Raw genomic sequence first — 23145 nt, 5'->3', positions numbered from 1 at the left:
TGGCTCTCTGAACATGTCCGTTCCGGGTTACCGTGAGAATGTGGCTCTCTGAACATCTCCGTTCCGGGTTACCGTGAGAATGTGGCTCTCTTAACATGTCCCTTCCGGGTTACCGTGAGAATGTGGCTCTCTGAACATGTCCCTTCCGGGTTACCGTGAGAATGTGGCTCTCTGAACATGTCCCTTCCGGGTTACCGTGAGAATGTGGCTCTCTGAACATGTCCGTTCCGGGTTACCGTGAGAATGTGGCTCTCTTAACATGTCCGTTCCGGGTTACCGTGAGAATGTGGCTCTCTTAACATGTCCGTTCCGGGTTACCGTGTCCGGGGGAATGGGGACTGGGTGTCCAGGACCGTTCAGGTCTGTGAAGCTCACTCTTTATATGTACTTTGCAAAACCTCAGCAATTATCAGTCAGCAACATGGCCAAAAATGTGCTTCTCATTCCTTTAATTTAACATTAGTCCAGTGGTTCTCAATCCTGTTCCTGGCACCCCCCCACCCCCATCTCCCCTGCCAAAATGTTTTCATTCCAACCCTACCTTGATCAGGCTTATATGATCTTTAAAAGGCTAATAATGAGTATGGCAGGTTGAAAGCACTGTGGTCTGGAATGAAAACATTCTGGCAGGGGGCAGGACACCAGGAACAGGATTGGGAACCACTGCATTAGTCCAGTGTCAGTTTTGGGATTGTGTATAAACAATGGCAGCTTTTAACATGCAGTTCAATTTAAAGGGCATAGCTGAGCCTCACATTAAGTCTGCAGACACAGAGTGCTGTTCATGGGCCTTTTATTTTGCATCTCATAACATCAGATGGGTATCATGTTCCTTGCTGCCCTAGTCTGTCTCTGTGTGTATTTCCCTGCGGTAATGTGGGTGCTACTTGCCGAATTCCTACATCGACTTGCCTGCTTGGGCTACAGTGACCTACTACCGACTGAACTTGTGCTTGTGCGACTTTAGATAGTCTAAAGGTACAAAATCCCAACGGAAACTATGAGAGTTTACAGCTCTGAGCTTTTTGCTTGTTTTCATTACCAGGTATCTGGTAGGTAGCAAGAATACAGGCTGTGAAGTGAGTGGTGTCCTAATAGTTAAGGATGTACAAGGGTTGTATGTTCAAGCCCCGAGATCGAGCTGTAGTTTGGAACCTGCGAAAGGGAATTAGGCTAATTCCATTCAGCAAGCAGCCTAAGTCCTATTGGATAGAAGTGTCCATTATGTGACTGAATGGGGTAACTGGTCTTTAATTGGGTACCCTTCAGTGGCCACACTATTTCTTGTTAGCCCTCTTCTTGTATCGCTCCACATGTCTGGTTAAATCTTCGATGCGCAGATCCTTCAGCTGCAGGAGGTGTTCCAGTCGGCTCACCTTTACCTGCAAGATCTGCAGACAGGCAGGATGCACAGTAGCTCAGCAGACAGATGCCACACAAATGCAGGTCTGCCACTCACTAAACCACAAACCGCTATCTGTATGGCTGTCTGTCTGTCTGTCAATTTCTGAAACCCTAACCCCTATTCAACATTATGGGGGGGCTGGAGCCTAACCTGGAGGGAATGGGCGCAAGGCAAAGAACAACCCAGGATGGGGCGCCAACCCATTGCAGGGCACACTCACCCACTGCACTACCATGCCACCCCCATCTGTATCTCTTGCAATATTTTAGTTCTACCAACAAAATGATTCATTGACCAATGCTTACACGTGCCACATTTTCCGACAGATATCTGCTTATTGTGCAACCCACTTCACTTCTATAAACACCAGTGGTCTGCGTGCTCTTGTTTCCTGGTTATCTGGCGGAAAGGGAAGTACTGTTTCCTTCTGTCATTTTCAAAAAGTCAAGTCAGCAAGCCACCTACAGCTGGTCACTGTGAGGGAAGCTTGGAGCTCTGCTCTTACAGCTGAGGCTGCATTTGAAAGCCCAACATTTCCTCCAGAATAATAAAAAAAATCTAATTCGGATTCCATTCAAATGTTCTGGGTTCCGATTCTGCCCTTGAAAGCACTTTGTAGTGTCATTGTCTGGTTTCCTCTCTGAGGCCAAGCTCAGCTCATAGCTGAGAGTGCAGGATGCTGAGGAACAGAAATGGTGTGGATCTTGTGACTGACCTCCACTGTCTCCTGCAGGGCTAGCAGATCTCTGTCCTTCTCCTCCACCAGCCAGTGCAGTGTCTGGTCCATCTGTGAGTTCTGCGCTGTGATAGGCCCAGAGCTGCAACATAGGTTTAAATGACCACAGACAATCACAAATGGCACTTAGCCCTGTAGAATGTAGAATGATTTTTATGGATTGATTTTTGAATTGAGCACATGACTTTATGCGTGATTCACCTCATTTTCTGCTTCTCCTCCTGTCTCCCTGGGCTTGGTTTCACATAAAGAGGCGTTGCTGGCATGTGGATCAACTCTGTACAGTCAACGATAAGTCTGTACTGGTAAGGGACCATGATAATTGCATGAAAAACATCCAACAGTCCGGCAGACAAAAACACTGAGGGTGAAGATTTCATTCAAGATAGGTAGGATGGGAAACCCTTTAGGTGAGGTAGAGGAGTATTAATTTAGTGTTTTCTTACAGCTCAAAGCATTACATCTTAACAGGACTGGTGTCAGCTTTCAGTCAAGGTTAGAGCTCTGTAATTTGGGGCAACTGCATAGTCCTAGGAGGCTAAAACGGTGAAATCTGGGTGGTGGCGGCGGGGGGGGGGGGGGGGGGGGTTGGTCATTGCCTAGGTGATTCAGTCAAGGTTGGACTCCATAAGCTGACAACGTCTAGAGAGTATAGATCGGCTCCGGGTTGACCATTGATAGACAAATGGCTAATGATAAGAACAAAGCATGCATGGATAAGGGCCTTGTCTGCAGGGCACAGCACTGTGGGAGGGCAGGAACAGGAAGTGGAATGGCCTTCGTCTCACTCCACACTTATGGAGAGAGCATCTGCAACTATACTGTTCCCACTGCTGATTCATCAGACTGAATATTTTAAACACTGGTGAAGAAGGCAGATCAACACACCCAGCAGATATATGATGAGCATGTTCCCCATGGAACATTCAGGCCTTCAAACCTGCAGTATTTCAGTCATTACGTTTCAGCCCCTATTCTATTTCACTTTAATAAGGACAATACAGTGAATAGGTGATGCATCCATGTGGCCTGGGCACACCCCAGCATACAATATCACTGACCAGACAGAGCTTCCAGACATTCTGCAACAGGATGGTGGGATACAGGTCATGACCTCACCGTTGAACAGGAGATGAGCAAAAAAAAAAGAAAAACAAAACCTTGATCTGGATTTGCACATTCTGGACCTGAACTGTCCACCTCTGTCTGTAATGGATTACTTTTGTGCGTAACTTCCCCAACACTGGAAATAAGGTCAGTAAAATACAGAAATTTCTAAACAGGACACCAGTCTGGAATTGCTCTTCGACATCAGTTGTTCCACAGCAAAGATTCTGCTGTAGTACAGAGAACAAAAAGTGTGTTTGTACTGTCCATTATACAACAAAATCCAGACACAGTAGTCAAACAGCTGCCATATGGCCTAAATAAAAAAAAAGAAAAAAAAGTGATTTCTGTGGACAAGGTTTCCAGGGTCTGTCTCTCTGTTTCATTTTATCTGTCTGGCAGGCTGGTAGTGTCAGTCCGTCAGGCCCCTTTGCCGGAGACGGACTCTGCCACTCGTCAGCATGCTTTTTCGGCATGCCCACCCAGAGGGATGGTAGAGGCTTCAAGAGGAATTGCGATTACTGCATGTCAACATGGATGCAAAGCAAAATACATATTAAAACTATTTGGACCACTTTTTGGGAATTTACTCTTGCAACATGAGGGTCTCACTACATTTTCTGTAAACAGTATAACCCCGACAAATCGTGCCGGTGAGTCAGCTACAGTGCACGCTAAGCATTCTGGGATTGTCACACATTTGTTTTTGAGTTCCTCTTCACCGCAAAATGACCTTGTAACTATTCTCTTAGGCAAAAGGATTGCCAACAATAACTTTGTGTTTGAAAGGGCATAACATAAAAAGGGTATTTTTCCTGTGTGTAAATTTTTGTTTACTTGGATATTGCTACCAGAAGTACATTAGCCACGCTTCTGGGGCTTCTAAGACAGTGACACATACATATTTAACTGACTGCTTTACTCTATTATGCACTGGTTAATTACCACCTATCTTGGATGAAATCAGAGAACATACCTGCATGCTGTTTCTCGTTAGAGATCTGGTAGTATTCCAAATTCTGTGTGGAAAAACACAAACATTGGCTCTCAGGAAGAACTCTGCAGTGTTAGCAACCAAAATGTTTCATGTTCTGCTTCCATTGCTACACAGTGCTTTCCTAGCATGTGCTGCTCCTATGCTGTGCCCGTCTGTCTTTTCACCTGTGCCTTCTCATGTGGACCTGCTCCCTTTCCATGAGCCCGTACCTGCCTCTCCTCCTGAGCTATCTCCTTCGGCCCAGCCTCCATCCTCTCTCTCAGTGTACAGAGAACCGGCTCGATGGACCCAGGGGTGCTGCACATGATCTTCCTCACACAGTCTTCGGGTATGTGGAAGTTAAACTTGGAGAACACCTTTCTGAGGTAAGGATGAAGAGAAATATTTTTTCTTAACAGAGCTCTTTGACAGCAGACTTGGAGCGGTAAATTTACTCTGGAAGAGTAAGCAACTATTTCAGTGCAACCCTGCAACCATGAAGCTGACACAAAGTGGCCAGGTATGAAGTTCCCTGTTATTTGACGATGGTACTAGGGCATTATAAGTGTCTATCTTTTTAAGAGTAGGGAGGTGTGACATGTAGATTCTGCCTGAAAGTTCTTTGCTGAGTGACGTGTTTCTGTTAGGGTCTAATTTAGGCAGAAAAGGCTTACCTGTTGAGGATAGTCCAGTTGGACAGTTTCTGTTGGGTAGAATTTGCTTGGGTGTAGTTATGGAGGTCCACCATTTTGGGGTAGAAGTGCTTCACAAGTTCAGCAGCCATCACTGAGGAGCAGGAGGAGATGGAGTCCAGCTTGAGAGTCAGGACATCAGCAAAACCCCTCCCCTTAAATCAAAATTAAGGAAACGATACCCAGTGTTTCAGTGCAGGGACAACATCTAGAGACTGTGGACTAGCTACCTCCATCACTGAAGTCCCTCGCTATGTTCCTCTTCGGTCTGGAAAGCGGTATTTTATCAATCCAGGCATAAAGATCTTGCAGTGTTTCTTCAGTTAATTCTGTAGCCATTGTTTAAATACTCTTTCACAGTGCTAGTGCTTAGCTTGCTAGTCTGATACCCACTTATCTTACCGCAGTGTTACAACTGTTGCTAGGTAACCAGTCACGAAGAGCCTTATGTATGGTGGCTTGCTGAGGACAAACTTCCACGACATTACTTTCCTTTCAGTTTCTATATCATGCCTTTTTTTGCTTTCTATTTTTATTTTGTAAGACTACAGTATATCCTTAATTCCTTAAGTTTCAGCCCTATACAGGAGAGGGTGTAGATTATGAATATGATTTTTACTTTTTCTAGTCTATGGGGAGATACAAACACAGGAAAGAACAGCCATTTCAGGTTCTTTTAAAATGTTTTATTCTGGAAAAAATAAATAAAATTACAATACAAAGTACAGAATGAATTTTTTTAAGTAAAATGGAAAAAAAATCAACCACACTAGTGTTTCTTAATTCAAACCTGCTGAATTAAGATCAGCACAATTAAAAGATTTTTCTTAGCATTTTTAAGTGGGAAAATACTCAAGTAGAAATCCAGTGTAAACTCCTTTAGTTTGCCATGTGCCCAATCGAGAGACATTGGAGGAGGTGCCCAGCTTCTGTGCCTCTGCCTGAAGGTGAGTCAGTGTCATCTGAAAGCTAAAGGTGAGCTGGGCTTGTGCTGGATGCATTGCATCTGGTTTGGGCAGTTCCTGAAGAAAAGTGATCCTGTGTAAAATCAAGCCTGGCCACAGCGAACACGTACCACAAGTTAAGTAGATTTACTCTTTGAAAAAATGTGCAGACCCTTCTCAGCCCCTGTTTACAGTCCAGTGCTCCGTAAAACACACATGACAGTCAGTAATAGCCAAGTCTTCATCGGCTTCAAAGTCAACCTTCCTGGCGAGCTTGAGTTCAGACCATCAGAGCTGATCTCTTCGTCTTCATCTGGGCTTAGGTGGAGGTTTTGGTCCTGCTGTCCTTCCTACTGCAACCTGCAGCACAGCACACATCAGTCCTGTCAGTATGGCGCCCACTGCAGTGGGAGGGGCACTGTCGTATGGGGTGCAACTTGGGGCCATACATAGGCGCTGATTATTTTATGCACTGGCATAGTTGCAAAATCATTTAAAGGGTCAGATTCACTAAATCCTCGGTGCTGAGCCACATGGAAGATAAAATAACTACTAGCTATAGGTCTGGTGGGATCGTACCTGCTTATGCTTCCATGGCGGCTGTGCTGATGTCGGCTTTGCGGGGGGCACTGGCGGAGAAGGGCCAGATGGGGGAGTCTGCTAAGAGGCCCAGACAGATGCGTCATAGCTATTTAGCAGCCTTGACAGTGACAACATATTACATCTCCCAGAAATGAGGAATGATTCTCATGACTTACCGGCCTCACATTCAAGGCTGGTAAAGGCTTTGTTGGAGGTGACGGTCTTGCCTGTAACACAAAATGAAAGCATGCTTGCATTTAAAATGAGGCAAATCCAAAATAGTGAAGCACAACATTATGTCTGTACTGTTTGCTTTGCTCCAAGTGGCCAAATGTGAAGCTTAATGGAGGAATTTAAAACTCACTTGTGGAACTGGTGGAGGTGGGGTGGTAGGTTTAACCACCTGTTAGATAGGAAATTCAAAACATTAAAGATGGAAACCACCCTAAAGGAGAAATTATGCAGTGAAGAGTGTAGTGGTGTCTTACCTGAGCTGAGCCTGAAGCAGGCTGCCCTGGGGACTGTCAAGGACACACAAAGGGACTAAAGTCAGCTTAGGCTTGTGTGGTTCTGAGGCCCAGCTGTGGTGCGGACCAGGGGCGCCTCACCTGTGGAGCTGGTCGGCTGGGAATGACCGTGATTCCCACCGGGAATGAGAGTGCTCGGGTGTCTGTGGACTCCATAAACATGGGCTGGCTGATCTGGGGCGGGCTGTCCCTAATGCCACCCTCCTGGAAGACCGGGTTAGACAAACCCGAGCCACCAGGGCATTTTCTGGGGAAAGATACACAATCTGGGTGTAAGAGGAAGGTAAACTGGAACTAGGCCAAGCCACAGCACCTTTGTGGATAGCAGGCAGTATGATTTGTACACTCGCACTCACGTTTTACAGAGGTATGGTCTCCTCGTCTTACGTCTGTGATACAGCGCCGCCCCGGTGGCCAGGACCAGAATCACCACAACAGTGACAGAAACGCCAACAACCAGAGGAAACCAATCTGCAAATAAAACCATACACTGCTTATGGGATGTTCCTGGAATATCACCAGTGAAACCAGCCTGGATTAATGCATTAATATATTCTGCAGGTTTTTTTTTGTCTGGAGTGTTCATGATGCCACAGCCAACCATGTGTGTACACATGTGTAAATGTGCTCCGAATGGGAAAGGGAGACCCACCTAAGGGGGCGTTGGCCAACCTTGTGCTGCAGTAGGGTGGGGCCCAACCAGGGTCACAGTGACACTGCCTCTCATGGTTGCAGACCTGACATAGACATGACATGGTTAAAGTCAAACACCACTGATACACATGAGGGAGAAGCATCCTGCGGGGGGGCGCCCAGTACTCACCCCACGGTTGTTGCATTTAGCAGAGCAGTCTCCTGAGCCATAGGCCGCAATATCCTGACAGGCATGGCCAAGGCAGACCTGTAAGCAAGTCAGGGGTATTAGCTGCAGCTCAGGACCCGGTGACGAGGCGTAGGTGCGGGACGCTAAACTCACTCACCTTCTTGTCACCGCATTTGGTTCCGGTGGGGACCATCCCCAGGTCTTCCCCGTCAGAGTTGTCCACGGCGATTTTGCACTGCACTCTGGGCCCCAAGGTGATGGTGGCCTTCTGGTGCGTGATGGGGAACTCGCTCCCTCCACTGCAGAAGATCTTCCCACACTTCATGTCCCTGGGGAAGACAAAGGAATCAGCACTGTGCCCCAGTGGCCCCCAGGAATTCCCCTGCATGTCAGAGAGAATGGCCCCGTACCTGGGTGCGCAGCCCTGGTTACCATAGCTACTCTTCCTACAGTAAGCATCCTTGGTACCTTGTATGTTCTGCTTGAAGCACACATCCAAGGCCACCTGTGTACCTAGATGAGAAGGGAACAGAAGATATGATTTCACAACATCACAGATGGTTCCATCTTTTTCTGGATCCATGGCGTCACCATAGGTATAGGTTGTCTATATTTTTTTCTCCAAGGGCCATATTCATGTTAATAATTCAATTGTGAGATCTGAATTTAATTGTTTTGTCCATCTATTGCAGGGATGGTGAACCTGATCCATGGAGAGCTGGAGTGTGGGCTTTTGGGATGACCCTTCAATCAACCAATAATAAAGCAGTGTTTGTCAACTGTAGTCCTGGGAACTCACTGGTATTTGCTGATAGAGAGGTCATCCCAAAAACCTGCACCCACACCGGCTCTCCGTGGATCAGGTTTGCCACCCCTGATCTTTTGCATATCCATACCCTAGGCAGTCAGGAATGTCTGGATTCATATTGGTTTTCGTAGGCTGCTCGGAAGACGTATGGTAAAGACAGTTTGAATTGGTAAATGGATCTAAGGTTGGCCATGTTCTTCAGTGATGTGCCCATTTAAACATGTGACAGTGCTGTGCTCTTGCAGCTAGCAGCTGTGTCAGCAAGGCTACCTTTCCCCCAGAGGTGTGTGCAGTGACTCTGCAGGGTGGGGCATCGCCCATTGTAGCAGTAGCCTCTCTCAGAGTAGCAGGGCACCCCGTTCATCTTGAAGGTGTCCTTGGGGCAGTGCGGGCTCTGACCCGTACAGTACTCGGCAAGGTCGCAATCGGTGGCGCTGGCTCGGCAAAGAGACCCCGCAGGCTTTATCTGGACCAAACAAAAAAGACGACGAGATCAGGGCGGTGGCTGGCTGCTGTGAAATGCGACCCCCAATCAGGGGACCCGCAATCATTTTCAGCTCCCCATGGTTAAAAGTCTGCTGCTAGCTATGTGTCACTTATTGTGACACCTGTGCATGAAGCGGGCATCTTACCTGGCACTGCTGGCAGCACTCTCCCTGCGCACACTCAGCCCCTTCTGCCAGCTGGCATGTGCTGGCATTGCAGCAGGAGTCACTGCATTCCTGCAACGAGTAAACCATCAGGATGAGATGGGTCAGAACTGACAACATCAACACAGAAATGTTCACACGCTATTGTCCCAAATTCCTGACTATCCATGGGGTCTGACCTCCACCGTTCCGCAGTCACACTGCTCCCCTGGCTCTACAAAGGCATTGCCGCACACTGGACCCCCAAAAAGCCGGTCTGTGCCTGGGACATCCAGCAGGCAGGTGGGATTTTGGTTCTCCACAAATTCCCTCAGTTCGGTTAGACTGCAGCCGCTAAAGGCTTCTGGGTAAACCAGCCTGGGTATAAAAAGACAGATGATCTATGAGATGCCCGTCATCTTCACTGGGCCAGTTTCCTGAGAAGGTATGTATACCCATTGCGATCCTTATCGTCCATGATGTTAGTAACTGATTCTTAATGCCTTCATGGAATTCCTACTAAATAGGATACTCACCCAACAGTGTCTGACATGATGCAGTTGTGGGAGGGCGATCTCGTCCCGCAGGTACACTGAGAGGCATCGTGGGACATGCCCAGGTTGTGGCCCATTTCGTGAGCAATGGTAGAGGCCACACCGATGGGGTTAACGTTGTGGTCCTGAAAGAAACAGAAGTGTAAGGAAATATCTGAAAGTATGCATTATAATGATCTAAAACCACCACAGATGGTGATTGATGTGTTGTGTGCTGTAGAGGGTATTGCCCTACACTTGCTTCAAATAAGCAGATTAAAACAATAACATCTATGAGAAGCCTCGCCCCCCCCATTTCATTGAATGGAACGGCAGTGATGGCACAACCTTGGAGGTCAAATGGCAAAGCTGCACAACAGAGCTGAAGGCGCATACCTCGTTCACGGCGCCAGAGTCCAACGTGCACATTGTAGATTTTACTGCCAAGCCAACAGTGGGGCCGACGAACTCAACACCACTGATGAAAAATGAAACACGAGGAGAAACAACCATTATTGATTTGTAAACCAATGGCATACCAGGAATGATGCGCAATTCTGCCAGTGACGCAGACGTACGTGATAAACTGTGCATTGTCGTGTTTCTTTTTTTTGATAAGATTTTCCTTCCGCCAGCTCAGGAAGTTTTTCAAGGTTTCGTGAGGATCGCTTTTGACGTCGATGTTGTCTCTGTATGACCAAACCTCGAGACCCACCAACATGACGCGGAAATTCAGGGGTCGATACAACTGCAGGGTTGAAGCATGAGTCAGAATCACCTGAAGGAGCTGAATGCACATGGGTGTAAAACCGAAAAAACGGAGGTTTGTAACCTTGTCAACGTGGTTGGCGACTTCGAGCATTCTGGCTTCAATCTTCTGCATGCTCTTCCCAAATTTCTGAAACTGGAAAATAAGGTAAACAATTGTTTATTCATTTGTCATTACTCAGGTAATAAATAAAAATAATAAAATGTATAATAAATTCATTACAATATCTCAATAATAGCTCTAAAGCTATATACAGACACCATTAAGATATAGAAATGTGATGAAAGATGAAAGCGTGAAACAGGCCAGAAATATTTCCACCTGAAAGCACAAAAATGAATACATATTATCCAACACACAGTGCGCCTCCCTACATGCAGGCTAATTGGGGTCTGACCTCTGCATTGTCCGCCACCAGAAACAGCTCCACAAACCTCTGTGGTCTCATAAGCGGCTGGCTTTTCTGAAAACACAGAATTTAATTAGTACTGTCATGAAGACTGGATGCTACGCCAAGTCTTCTCTCAAACACATTTCCTGCAAAGTGTCTTCCCTCCCTGCGCAGAAGGGAATGTCTGAGGAGTGTTACAGGTCTTTGTATGAACAACTCAGCATCTCTTGTATAGTGGACCATCCATGTCCATCACTTCCCATGACCGAACACAACATAACCGTCGACTGCCTAGCTCAGAATGTGGCATGCGGTACATTTTGTCTTACCACCAGAATGTAGCAAGACCTCAAATGGTTCTTATAGCAGGTAGCATGAAGTGAAATGCTTATGGTGTCCTGCTAATGAACACCCAAGATGCGAGTAACCTGCAGCATACCAGGCCGCTGGGTAGCATGTGGGCCGCCACTCCGGGGATGAGGTCATACACGGTGGCATTGCCGTGTCCGCAGGCAGCCCTCTTGTTCCTCCTCAGGTGCTCCTGCCGGTACAGGGCGTGATCCCCATCTGCTGAGCTCCCCAGAGGTTCGATGAGGTAGACCGCCTGCCCCACCCTCAGAAACCCCCTACAGGGTGGAGACAGGAAACACGAAGGCATGTTTATGTGTATCTGTAAATTCTACTCATAGATACATAAACTAACTCTCCCTTTATAAAGATCCAGGTGACACTGGTCCAGTTTGTGTGATTTTTTTCCACCTAGTTCTCTATTCCACGCCTAAATAAACACAGACAGGTGACCATGACAGCACTGCTGAGGTAGATAAGACCATCATGAAAGTGTGCAGCCAATCAGAGGAGGCCTCGGAGATGTACTGGCAGGTGCAGGTCCCATGACCCCTATCTCTGAACCTTAACTTTGTGTGGTTTTCCTTTAACAGAGGTTATCCGAGGGCATCCTTCAGATTGACACAGCAAGAGATTAAAAATAACATTTTGGCAGAAAACAGATTAAGCTGTTAAGCTGTTCATCTGTCATAGAGATCAGACGGACCAGAGCTAGAAATCCTACAAATGTGAAAATCCACCCTTTCACCTGGCTGTCTCACAGAGGCCCAGACTGCCCAGTCACTTTCAAAACGACTGAACCTAAAGCTGGGTGATGCAGATTCTTTCCCAGCCCAAATCCCTAAGAAGAACTTAGCTACCAAGGAATTTTGTTTGGACACCAAGAATGACATCATGGCAGACGGTCAAACACTGCCTCACACCTACCGCATTCCAGAGCAAAGCCCAACACTGATGGAAGAATCCTCAATATCCTGGAAATGTCCCAGGTAATAGCAGTGATCCTGCACCAAAGCAAAGAATGACATTTGATGGAATTGCTGTATGGTAAATGCAGAGGTGGATATTTCAGGTCCAGAGAGTACAAATCCAGACCAAGGTTTTGTTTCAATAAACCAGTTGACTGTGACTGTGACTCTTTAACCTAAACTGGTTGACTGAAAAAAAATCTTGGTCTGGATCTGTACTTTCTGGACCTGAAATCTCCACCTCTGGGTAAATGATTTTCAGGTAAAGGCTACACCTTGTTGCTCCTAACTAACGGTTCTGGGTAACTCCTCCTTAATTGTGGACTGAGTACTATCTATCGAAAACAATGTCTACCTTTGCCTGTGCTCCTCCTTCTCCACAGTGCTGTCTCCATCTCTACCCACAGGCATTTCCCTCATCCTATCTGCTTGCTTGCAGCTGACTTTTACTGAGTGGTCCGACCTATTTTTTTTGGGACACTTAAGCTGACATTGTGGCACAGTGGGTTACGGGGCTAACCAGAAGGTTGAAGCCCCTCAAAGATGCTAAAATGGAGCTGCTACCAAAATTAAATATGTGTTTATGTTACCAACAAACACAAATGTATTTAGGGAAAGTGTATTGGTTCTCATCCTATAGCCAGAATAGTGATGATCATTGTTGGGCCCTTGAGCAAGGTCCTTAACTGCATAAATTGCTCCAGAAGCACCAGATGACAAATGACAGACCCTGTGGGATATGTGAAAATGAATTCCTAGGCACCAGGACTAATACTTGTACACATAAAGTACCATTATAATTTTCTTGTATTTTCCATTAGTCAATAAACGGTTTGGATCAGAGATGTTTCTTACCTTATTTCTTGGAGATGCTGTTACTTCCAAGCCATTTTCTAAATAGTGTGTAACGGTGTAGTCGTCACTCAAAAGATTTCTAGAACAAAAATTTACATTTTAATGTAGCTAAATATTTTTCAATGAATTTCAATATTAAGTTATGCAAAATCCAGAATAACCTCGTTGATTATTTAAATTACACTTACTTATTCTTCTCAAGATGAACCGTGTAATTCTTCCCTTCAATAGTTAGTGCAAACTGCTGCTCCTCTGGGTATGTCTGCAGGACACCAGCGACCATCATCGGTCATACACACACACTGGGGGCATTCGTTAAAAAGCCTAATTTACATGACGGTCTCGACCGGTTTTATCCGAGTGTCTCATTAGTAAGCCCATGTAACAGGTCAGAAAAGGAATAGCAAACCAAAAAAACAGGCGGAACGATTAGTTGATATCAGATGTTTTTAATTTTTCTAAAGCGATTTTTTTTTCAGTTAAGGCATTCATATTGGAAGGCTGTTTTTTACGGTTTGTGGTTTCGCGTCTGTGTGACACGAGCGAGACCGAAAGGGTCGGGTAATAACTGGCGCATCCATCCCATCATCAAAACCTTCAAAATCATCAAAGAACTGGCAAAACTTCACAGACAAGGTAACTAAGAAAAATAACCACATGTGTTTCTTTTATTAGTTAATCGAAATAAGCTTATCAAGTAAAAACCAACTTATGACATATTGACACCGGTTTAAACATCTTTGCAACTAATATACTAGGCAGAAAAAAACAGTTGATGAGGTATGCAACATACCTGTTTGGTACTCCGTTTAGCTCTAAGTCCCAGTTTTTGTGGTTTGACAATATCGTACTCCTTCACATGAGGTAGTTTGTCTGAATTTTCGGCTAGCGGTGCTAAAAACAATATGAGATTCGGTCAGTATCTCAAAGCGACAGCAACATATATATTTCAAATGGCACATTTACTTTCACTAGCACCGATTATTTAACTTTTTTATTATCTGATAATTTCACTGTACAAACACTGTGCTGTCGATATTGATTTCCAATAAGACGTTATCTAAAGCTTACCGCATGACGAAACGATGAAGAGGAATAACGGGAGAAATGTACCGCATCGCATGGCTGTGGATACACTGATTTCATGTGGGTTAGGGGTTGCTGCTGATCAGGCGCCGGACCTTTATCCAGTCGCCCCCCTTTGCAGAACTCCACCTCCATTATATCCGGAAGATAAGCCTGTCGCCAATGACTGTCTTGATCTGAGTCACACATGGTACAGCCTCACCTCAGATGTTAGAGGACGATCTGTGAACCACAGGCAACTGCGAACACCTACAATTCTTTGAACATCTAGCTGCGACTGAGGCTTGACTGGTCAAAAGCGCTGCTGGTAGAAACTAAATACAATTTGTGTTTTAAATGTCAGTCTCAAAAAAATAAAGGCAAGGGGCGTAGGTGATATTGTTATAATACAAACGTATATTTAAAAGAAAGCATTTTTAAAAATCCTTTAAAGTAATAATATCAGTAATTAAAAACTAAATAAATATTTTCTAATTGCTTGTTCAATGGGGTTTCCTGTAGGCCTAGAGGAATTGAGCAGCCAGTGTCACACAGTATCATTAAGCTTTATAATTGTTTTTAAACAAGCTTTATAATAACACTCATTACCGAGAACATCAGGCCAGATTTTAATATTTGGCATTAGTTAAAAAAAGAAAACGTTACAGATTAGGAGTTGTCCCTTAATTTTGCCAGCCCAACGGGAAAATGCCAGTACAGCCATATCATACTTCTAATGTGTTGGTATATGTGTTGCTATGGTGCAGTTTTGTCACTTTCCCCTTCTGATTTAATCCATCGGAAGACTTTATTAGTATCTCATCCTGTTAGATTGGGAGTGCCTCCCTAAAAGAAAAACACTGTCGTATTTGAAGTAAGAACAATGGGGCATACACGTCAAGTCAGAAAGGCTTCTCGTTTTCAGCTCAATCTCGGTTTTCCTGCGGGAATTGCCCATGACACACGGGGATATGCATCATGCGTCTTGTCATCTTCACCACAAACCTGATGCCATCCTGGTTCGGGGAAATACAGCTATGTTCAGGATCAGGGGCGTATTTGATGTTAAATGTGTGTGTGTGTCATGGGCAATTCACGTGTCCACATTTGTGTTTTACACATTTTAGGTATTTTTAAAAAGAGACCTGCACTATTTCCTCCCGTCTACGCTGCTCTTAGCTTTCATCAATGGTAAATGCGTTTGGTTTAATTATGGAGGGCATACATCATTTGAGTGACCATGTGGAGGGAAACAAAGGAGAACGTCAGGGAGATATACTGGCCCTTCATGATCATGGTGGGGAACATCGTCCTCTGGTTTACATTACCTGTGCTTTGGGACGTCTCATGGGGTTAAGTCCTGTCATGATGCCTTTTCCCAACTCCGCATCCTGAATACAGTTACTTAGAGCTCAAATTAAAAAGACATCAAACTGACTAGGCAGTCGATTTACCTTATGATCGATTTAACTTCTGGAGTGTAACAGGTGTTTGACTTTAATAAATCAGTATATGTAAAAGTATGGACACTTATGCTGTAATGTCCGAATGAATATGATAGGCCTATATGAAATAGAAACTATAATGATGTGAGGAAATATATAAAACAATTAAGAGAACAATAGAAAACTGAAAAAAAACTGTTCACTCATGGCTTGCCGAATGAGGCTATTTGGCGCCACCATGCGACAATTTTAATTTTAACAAATGATTTTTAAAATCACGTTAACGTTTGTCAAATCTAAAGGTATATGAGCGATGCATTCAGAGAAAACGACTTAAACCCTTTAATTTGGGGTACCTCAAATAAAGATTTTTTTCCCCATATCTTTGCCTTGAAAAGTAGAATTAATGTTCACGTTCCTAAAGGAATACGTGAACTGTAAACTTTAGGACCCGGGAGAAAAGCATCGACTTGAGTCCGGCAGATTAGAGGCGGGACGCGGATGTGAACGTCAGCAGCTCGCGCAGCCACTGTGACGTCATCATTTGGGGAGTTCGGAGGATCGCCAATTTCTGTCACTGGGAGGTCTGGTGCTCTGGCCGCCGATGCTGCCGACAGCCCCTGTCGTGCAATTATGTTCCGACCGGATTTAGTACGCTTCCTGACGGCCGCCGGCGCGGAGGAAATTTGTGTCGGCAGCATCCCGGTCCTGCCAGTTCACCCAAAACCGAGCGAGCTCTGCAGCGGGATCGAGGAAAGCCCGTCCGCTTTTACGTTCACGCCGCGCCGAATGAGGCTGGACAAGGACCATGATCTATTTGAAGTGGGTTTGTTGAACTTTTAACAGCTGTAAATTGGGCCGGAGTAATTACACCCCAAGAAGCCCGCTTCTTTCTGTTTGGAGTAGTAAACCAAGTTCCTGCTGTAATTAACGTTGGTTTTTGGTGTGTAGCATTTCTTTGGTAACCCACACATGGAGTTAAAGGTAACGAGGCTGTCGTCCCTCCACAGGACGGTGACATACACAGGCACCTGTATCTGCGGGACAGCGTCGCCGGAATGTCGGAGCTCCCTCAAGCTCCAACGTGAGTAGGAGCCGAAATAAGATGGCTGGAACAGGCTACTCCAGGAACATGCTGCCTGACGCCTCCGTCTCATGTGTCCCGTCAGCGTGGCAGAGTTCCGATGTCACATCGCCGGATGCAGTCAGCTCTTTGACACCCTGGAGTCCTACGAGCATCACTACGACGCCCTGCACAGGCGTGTCTGCGCCGACTGCAAGCGCGCCTTCCCGTCGGACCATCTCCTGGACATCCATATCCAGGAGTGGCACGATTCCTTATTCCAGCTCATGGCCAAGAAGCAGAATATGGTATGCTGGACCTTTGCTGTAGGGTACATGTCTGGAAGGTACAGCTTGGTTACTGATGGATGTCCAGCCTTTCTAAGGCAAATGACTGGATGGAACTATTGTGGCGTGGGCTGTATGTATGCAGTTTGTTTTAAAAACACAATGTCTCTTATCCCCCCAGTATCAGTGCTTGGTTGAAGGATGTGATCTAAAATTTAAGACCAGTACGGAGAGGAAGGATCACCTCATTAAGGTTCATCGCTATCCTTCAGACTTCAGGTTTGACAAAACCAAGAAGAACAGGAGGTAATGGCGTGTGCTGCCTTCTGTCGCGTGGGGCTGGATCCCAGAGCTTTTACAGAAAGCACCTTAATAATACGTGTCATCAGATGTAGGGCTTTAAGCAGAGCTCAGGAGATTGTGGGGGGTCGTGTGGGTTTAATGGGTGGGCAGTGAGTGATGCGAGCTTCTCTCTCTGAACACCAGGCCTCCAGGGGGGGCGCCCCAGCGTGTGGAAGTGAGCATGGAGCAGGGGGACGAGCCAGGAGCTGGGGAGCCCATGGAGGCTGAACCAGCTGTTCAGAAACGGGGGGATCGACTCAGACCAGGCTACTCCTACAAGTCAGTGAAACCTGTGTGCATTCGTGTTAGAAAACCCCTCTGGCCTGTATCACAAAGCTAGATTTGTTGGTTGGGCAGATAACTGTCAGATTTAAGGTAATCTGGGATAAAGCTAAATCCACTTAAACTGTGGTACCTTAAATCCTTTGTGCTCAGCTTTAGCAGACTCACCCTAGCAGGATAAGTGTTGACATCTTTGATTACCTGGTGATTAAGGCAGCTGGCCGACTTATTCCCTAAAGACTGGTAGTGACAGTGCCTGGCCTGCAGCTGCCCATCTGCATGACGTAACTCTAAGCTAAGGCTGACAGCCATGTATAGTGATAATTATCTGTTACAGGTTACCCTGTGTTCCTGAAGGCAAGGGTTGGCATGTTCTTAATAGGAATTGCTGGCATTTTAATACCACGAAAAAAAACAAAGTTGTGTTCTGCCTATGCAAAGTTAACGCTGATGTATGCATGGATTAAAAATACAAAATAATAATAATAAAAGTGGCTGTTGTAGGGTTTCTAATGTGAACTCCTGTTCCAGGGTCCCCGCATCTATCTGCTTTGGCCAAGGATCCGTGCGAGGATTTAGAGGTGGGAGAAGACGCAAGTAGGCAGGACTCTTTTCAGCACTTGAGACATGCAGCGCCCCAGCGATGATGGGGTCCTCTGGATTTTGCTATTCACTCTATGTGTAGCATATCATTAGTGGGGCTTTTTCTACAGGTCAGCTTACTATCAGGTTAGCAGAAGCCTTTGTCCTACAGGATAGTTGCGATTCTGCATTGTAAAGTCTACAGAAAGACTCACTATGGTTTACATGAAATGTGTGCTGTGGAAAATCGCGTCTGTTTGAGAAAATCATGTAAGTGTGTTGTATGAGATTTATATTTTAATATCACGTGAAACCTCAAGTGAACGTTTTGCGTTTTTCATACCGTAAGTTGTGAACTAGCGCAGGGTAAATCTATGTAATTCCCTGCAATTCCAGACGATGTCGCGCACGTACCGTTGACATGATCACGCGCCTCGGAGACGCGGAGCGAATTCCGTAGGACTCCTGGGCCATTGTACTTAAATGAAATGCAATGATGATAGTGTATTGATCCCTGTGGAGAAATTTTCTTTTCGCTGACCCCATCTTGTTTTCCATAACACACTTAATTCTTAATGTAAATCTTCGGCTTTTTGCGAAATCAGGATTTACTGTTGTATGTCATCCAAGCGCCTTCGTCCAAAGAGAGCGATTTAAAAAATGATTCGTTATAGCAAAGCGTTTAAAACAGATAATTGGCTCAGTTTTATAGTTTAAGTAGACATTTGTTTTGCTTAAAGCAAATTTTTGGGTAAATAGATTTTTTCCAGTGTCGATGGCTCAAGATCTAAGACATTTCTGTATGTTCCAATCTCCGACTCCAACATGTAACCTTTGCCCATGTTCTGTATATTAGCTTATTTCAGTCTGTTTAGGCTGTAAAGTGACATGGAAATTTCTGCATTAGGCTTGTGTTTAAATGGGCGTTCAGCTGGCTGTTTATGAAGTGTTGAGATGCTAGTTATGTACATTGTTTACCTTCATTGAAACCTAATGACATTTTTGAAGAGTGAGTAATTTTAAAACCTTTATTGAATATTTTGTACAAAATGTTTCTAATCTTTAAAATATACAGATGTACATCTTATAAACGTGTCATAAATATTTCTATTTGATCAATTTTAAGTAACTGTTGAAAGCTGCTTTGCAAATACACTCGTCATGCAGGTAATACAACGTGACCGAAGTAATTCTGAATGGTGAAACGTTAACTGTCATAATATGGCTTTTATTCTTAGGAGCTCATGGAGAACAATGTATTTCTAGATTGATTTAACTCACCGGGATTTAACTCTGTGATTTAAAAACACAAAGTTCCGCAATTGGAATGTTTCGGGATTCGGAAAACAAAAAATGTTGACGTTGATTCAACGAATCAAGTTTTTAATGTAGATTATCGGACTTGTTATAAAAACGCGCCCTTTGTTAAATATAGTTGCATTTTGTAATACGGTGCCGTGCCAAAAATAGGCCTATACACACTATTAAAAATGTTGGTCGCTCAACATCCTTTGTCTTTTTGAGTCAATGACTAATTTGTAGGATTGCATATTAATACAATGTTATATAATATACTGAAGTTCCTACTGTTATTTTGCCTTATGAAACATAGCTATCGGAGTTAATCCTAGCAGTGTCCTGTGAAAAAAATAGTGTTTGGTTCATCCATCTCAGTATTCAAACAGTAAACCAGTGAAACAAGGGTATATCAAAAATGGTGGAGTACAGGTGACATTCATACAAACCATGGTATTTAAATTGTCAGCGGCTCTTAAATTCAATAGGAGCGTCTTAATTTTAAACTCACTTTTTGGCAGCAACTTAAATGTTTTAAAATGCTTAAATCTCTTAGGCACATGGTAATGTGGAAGAACTAGGCATTCGGTTGCGAACTGCGTTGAGTTTTTAATATATAAAATGTATATAAAAATATTTCAGTAAACGATCTATGCTCGAATGGTATTCCAAATCACCACGAGCTGGGCATAAAAATACGAATGATTAAGATTTTTTAACAAAGCACCTCATAATTTAGTGATTCAATATACAGTTATTTCAGAAATTAATTTCTGCTAAAATTATTTCTAGAATGTATTTAAAATTTCAGCAAATTGTAAAAAAAAATTATGATAAAAACACGTGCTGTCTAGTATTTTACGCCCGGCATTAATCGCGTTTGGGAGTTAGTGCGTTCCGTATAGGTGTAGTTTTCTAATGGGGCGAAATCAATCAACGCGAATTTCCTACTTATGACAAATAATACATGCCGTATGTTACTGGTCCGGTGAATAGTCCGGGGACCGGTAAGGTGGGCCTTTGAAAAGAGCCAGAAGGTCCGTAGAGTGATGGGGTGCCCAGAGGGAAAGGAAACGCAAACGCAGGTACCAGCGGCTTGCTCGCAAGTTTAAGTTTTTCCAGCTCTGCCTCCTGAAGTCTCTTTGCCTTGGCTCTTCTGTTTTGGAACCAGATCTTGACTTGTGTCTCAGTGAGGTTCAGTGAATTTGAAAACTCTGCTCTCTCCGCTATGGAAAGGTACTGCTTCTGCCGGAACTTTCTCTCCAGGGCCAACAGCTGAGACGTCGTGAACGGAGTTCTCGGTTTTCTGTTGTTCTTGTGCTTCCTGAGGGTGCATGGGGGTGGACTCGAGTGTCCTGTTGACCGATAAGAGTAAATCTATCTTAGGGAAATACAGTATGTGGCTGACACCGCAATGTATACGATAAAGCTGAAATAAGAGGGTGTCACTTGTATAACAGTGAAGTCTATTCATGGCAATGCTGTAATTCCAGTGGTTATCTGATCCAGTAAATCAGTAAAATCACTTGATGATGTAGTATATAAAATAAAGAAAACCGGGCTCAAACTAATACGCGTAAATAGCTGGGTACGGAAAATGTTATACCGTTATATAGTAGAGATAACATTTCTGATAATTGAATTTAAATCATTAACTATTAGCAATATACATATTAGAATAACATCCACGAAGACGGTTTTAAAACTGTCACCACCTTCTACTTTCAAACTTAATTGTTAGAAAAACATTTGCATATTATTTTAAATACAACAATTTAGGTACTTACGTGAAGATGCGGAGTAAGATGTCTGAAGCCAAGACCTTTGGTCGCTATCACTGAGATGTTCGCTTTCTTTTTTCTTGCAGTCCGATAATGTAGTAACACTCTCCACTGAAATTCTCTCTGAACAAACTCTCTTCTGTGATGTTTGTGGTAGTTGTTGCTCGGTGCCTGGCTTAGTTGGTGAACACTGAATCCGACACACAGCTTTGTCCGAAATTAGCGACTCGACACTGAAAGGAAGGCTAGACGCCTTTTCCTTGCAGCTTTTAGAAGTTGCCATATCTTTTACTTCGAAGTTTTCTCGTCCGGGATCTTCCTTTTCGTATACTTTTATCTTTTGGGGAAGAGACCCTTTGACAGTATTCATAGTATGGGAATACGGGGCCATACACCTATAGAGTATATCGTTGACAGTCCCGAACAGCGGGGCGTTGCGTCTTTTACCCAGAGACTCCGAACTTTGCGTCTGCAGCGTCCAACTTCCAGCCCTAAAAGATCCTGAAGGTTTTTCCCGTCTCGCCGCCTTCCAATCGGCTTGTTAATTTGGCCACATGACGTCGCGAGCCCCACCACTCGATTGGTCGGATCTTTTCTGAAAGGTATCAATAATGGCTTTAAGATAAATGTGTATATTTAAAAAACAGTTAATTGCGTTGAAAATCTGATAACTCAGGGGGCTCTCTCCCAAGAGAGGATAGTTAAGAGATGACTTCTCCTGCAATTACTAGCTGCTCCAAAGAGGAGTATAGAGTTCCCATACGGGTTATGGAACAGGATGAAGATGAATCAAGACAAATAAAACTAGCATAATTTAATTATTCTATATTATATAACCTCAGAGTTTATAAACACTATTACTTTTGGGCTCGGCACAATCACACACCATTTCATCGTATGATTAAAGAACACAAATTGAGACCCGCATCACATGTTTGTATGTTGAAATAAATCATAGAAACATAAGTATAATACATTAAGTAAATTGCCTTTAGTTTTAAAATGATCGTTACAAGCCGTACAGTTTAGGGCCAATCCAAAAATAGGCTACATACCACGATAAAAGACATTTAATTTTTGTCATAATTAATATTGACTAAGGCAGACAAGTTAGATTTTGTAAGGCGCCGGGTTCGGCGGGGTCAAAAAGGGTGCTGTTTCGGAGATAAAAGGCACCAGTTAACTCTTAAGCAGTTGTCCTGGAGTTTAAAGTCTAGTGCATCACCAGAAGGAGACCGATCCCCTGATTACCGCAGTCTAGCTGAGTTAACCACTAAGTCGCTGGATCCCGCTACCCGACTCTTCCGCGCCGTTCGGATTTCAAAGTGTCTGGCTTGCCCAGTTTCGTTTCGCAAGCCCAGAGGTCGCTTTTAGGACGGGATGTTTTTCACTGATGATCGTTAAGTTAAATAATTAAAAGACAGATAATTATTCCCGCATTCATTCCACGTGGTTCAAAACAAGTAAGTTAGAGAAATGCTAAAACGAGGTCGTATAGAAAACAGTGGAATTGTATAGGCCTGTTTGTTTTTACCTTTTTTGTGTTCATTGCGTTTCGCTTATATCAAACGAAAGGGAAAATAGGAAAAAAAAATCTAAGAAACACGTACGGAACAATTCTCAAGAATCTGGCATTTGCGTATCTGGTTGCCGCTTTAGTTTATCAACTTTTTATAAACTTGAGTTTTTCATAGTCTTATATTTGACTTTATATTTGCAGTCAGATATTCTTCAGAAAACGTCTATGAAAAATCTGCGTGAAGGACAGTTTTTAAAAAACGTTTTAAATTTTAAGTGTTATTGATCGTTAACCATCGTTATTCAATTAGACCTATAAATTGTTTTTTTTGTTTGTTTAAAATATTACAACTTGCTATACATTTCATTAGAAAACACAATGATTTGATAA

General features: G+C 44.0%; 4 protein-coding genes across 7 annotated transcripts; 1 reads left to right on the top strand and 3 right to left on the bottom strand.

Annotated features, from left to right (window-relative positions):
* Positions 1-787: 787 nt before the first annotated feature.
* Positions 788-5335, bottom strand: spef1 (sperm flagellar 1). Its single transcript, XM_023824235.2, has 7 exons — positions 5147-5335; positions 4899-5010; positions 4455-4605; positions 4225-4267; positions 2343-2418; positions 2121-2223; positions 788-1391 (listed from the first exon to the last, which is right to left on the bottom strand). The coding sequence occupies exons 1-7, from the start codon at positions 5253-5255 to the stop codon at positions 1278-1280; spliced, it is 708 nt and encodes a 235-aa protein (XP_023680003.1). The 5' UTR covers positions 5256-5335; the 3' UTR covers positions 788-1277.
* A 252-nt stretch (positions 5336-5587) lies between these two features.
* Positions 5588-15829, bottom strand: adam8a (ADAM metallopeptidase domain 8a). 4 transcript variants are annotated; one of them, XM_023824226.2, is made up of 26 exons: positions 15487-15829; positions 14165-14355; positions 13887-13987; positions 13282-13355; positions 13094-13172; positions 12198-12274; positions 11362-11548; positions 10929-10994; positions 10595-10666; positions 10341-10510; positions 10159-10240; positions 9766-9908; positions 9430-9607; positions 9233-9322; positions 8871-9066; positions 8203-8305; positions 7950-8121; positions 7793-7870; positions 7622-7706; positions 7326-7440; positions 7051-7216; positions 6931-6963; positions 6807-6845; positions 6619-6669; positions 6440-6517; positions 5588-6220 (listed from the first exon to the last, which is right to left on the bottom strand). In XM_023824226.2, exons 2-26 carry the CDS (start codon positions 14214-14216, stop codon positions 6170-6172), a joined length of 2538 nt encoding a protein of 845 aa, XP_023679994.1. In that variant the 5' UTR covers positions 14217-14355; positions 15487-15829; the 3' UTR covers positions 5588-6169. The 4 variants fall into 4 exon arrangements, with proteins under 4 accessions (XP_023679994.1, XP_023679992.1, XP_023679993.1 ...); XM_023824224.2 differs by having other exon boundaries at positions 6440-6520; positions 15487-15828; XM_023824225.2 differs by lacking the exon at positions 15487-15829 and having other exon boundaries at positions 6440-6520; positions 14165-14511.
* Positions 15830-16114: 285 nt separating this feature from the next.
* Positions 16115-19664, top strand: znf511 (zinc finger protein 511). Its single transcript, XM_023824229.2, has 6 exons — positions 16115-16425; positions 16614-16687; positions 16773-16974; positions 17135-17259; positions 17440-17574; positions 18109-19664. Exons 1-6 carry the CDS (start codon positions 16237-16239, stop codon positions 18176-18178), a joined length of 795 nt encoding a protein of 264 aa, XP_023679997.2. The 5' UTR covers positions 16115-16236; the 3' UTR covers positions 18179-19664.
* A 17-nt stretch (positions 19665-19681) lies between these two features.
* msx3 (muscle segment homeobox 3) lies at positions 19682-21741 on the bottom strand. The gene is made up of 2 exons (XM_023824231.2): positions 21243-21741; positions 19682-20810 (listed from the first exon to the last, which is right to left on the bottom strand). The coding sequence occupies exons 1-2, from the start codon at positions 21625-21627 to the stop codon at positions 20407-20409; spliced, it is 789 nt and encodes a 262-aa protein (XP_023679999.1). The 5' UTR covers positions 21628-21741; the 3' UTR covers positions 19682-20406.
* Between the last annotated feature and the right edge of the window lie 1404 nt (positions 21742-23145).

The sequence above is a fragment of the Paramormyrops kingsleyae genome, chromosome 3 (genome assembly GCF_048594095.1).
Source record: "Paramormyrops kingsleyae isolate MSU_618 chromosome 3, PKINGS_0.4, whole genome shotgun sequence".
NCBI lineage: Eukaryota > Metazoa > Chordata > Actinopteri > Osteoglossiformes > Mormyridae > Paramormyrops > Paramormyrops kingsleyae.
This window is presented reverse-complemented; position numbering and strand designations above follow the sequence as displayed.

Excerpts from the sequence above, each read along its gene's own strand:
- spef1 (XM_023824235.2), bottom strand. The coding sequence starts at position 5,255 with ATGGCTACAGAATTAACTGAAGAAACACTGCAAGATCTTTATGCCTGG. Across the intron at positions 2,419-4,224 it reads TAACGAGAAACAGCATGCAG|AGTTGATCCACATGCCAGCA; the intron begins GTATGTTCTCTG and ends TTGACTGTACAG. Across the intron at positions 2,224-2,342 it reads GAGGAGAAGCAGAAAATGAG|CTCTGGGCCTATCACAGCGC; the intron begins GTGAATCACGCA and ends CCTATGTTGCAG.
- adam8a (XM_023824224.2), bottom strand. The coding sequence starts at position 14,216 with ATGCGATGCGGTACATTTCTCCCGTTATTCCTCTTCATCGTTTCGTCA. Across the intron at positions 8,306-8,870 it reads CACACACCTCTGGGGGAAAG|GTACACAGGTGGCCTTGGAT; the intron begins GTAGCCTTGCTG and ends CTTCTCATCTAG. Across the intron at positions 7,871-7,949 it reads CCAAATGCGGTGACAAGAAG|GTCTGCCTTGGCCATGCCTG; the intron begins GTGAGTGAGTTT and ends ACTTGCTTACAG.
- znf511 (XM_023824229.2), top strand. The coding sequence starts at position 16,237 with ATGTTCCGACCGGATTTAGTACGCTTCCTGACGGCCGCCGGCGCGGAG. Across the intron at positions 16,426-16,613 it reads AGGACCATGATCTATTTGAA|GACGGTGACATACACAGGCA; the intron begins GTGGGTTTGTTG and ends GTCCCTCCACAG. Across the intron at positions 17,575-18,108 it reads AGACCAGGCTACTCCTACAA|GGTCCCCGCATCTATCTGCT; the intron begins GTCAGTGAAACC and ends CTCCTGTTCCAG.
- msx3 (XM_023824231.2), bottom strand. The coding sequence starts at position 21,627 with ATGGCCCCGTATTCCCATACTATGAATACTGTCAAAGGGTCTCTTCCC. Across the intron at positions 20,811-21,242 it reads ATCTTACTCCGCATCTTCAC|GACACTCGAGTCCACCCCCA; the intron begins GTAAGTACCTAA and ends ATCGGTCAACAG.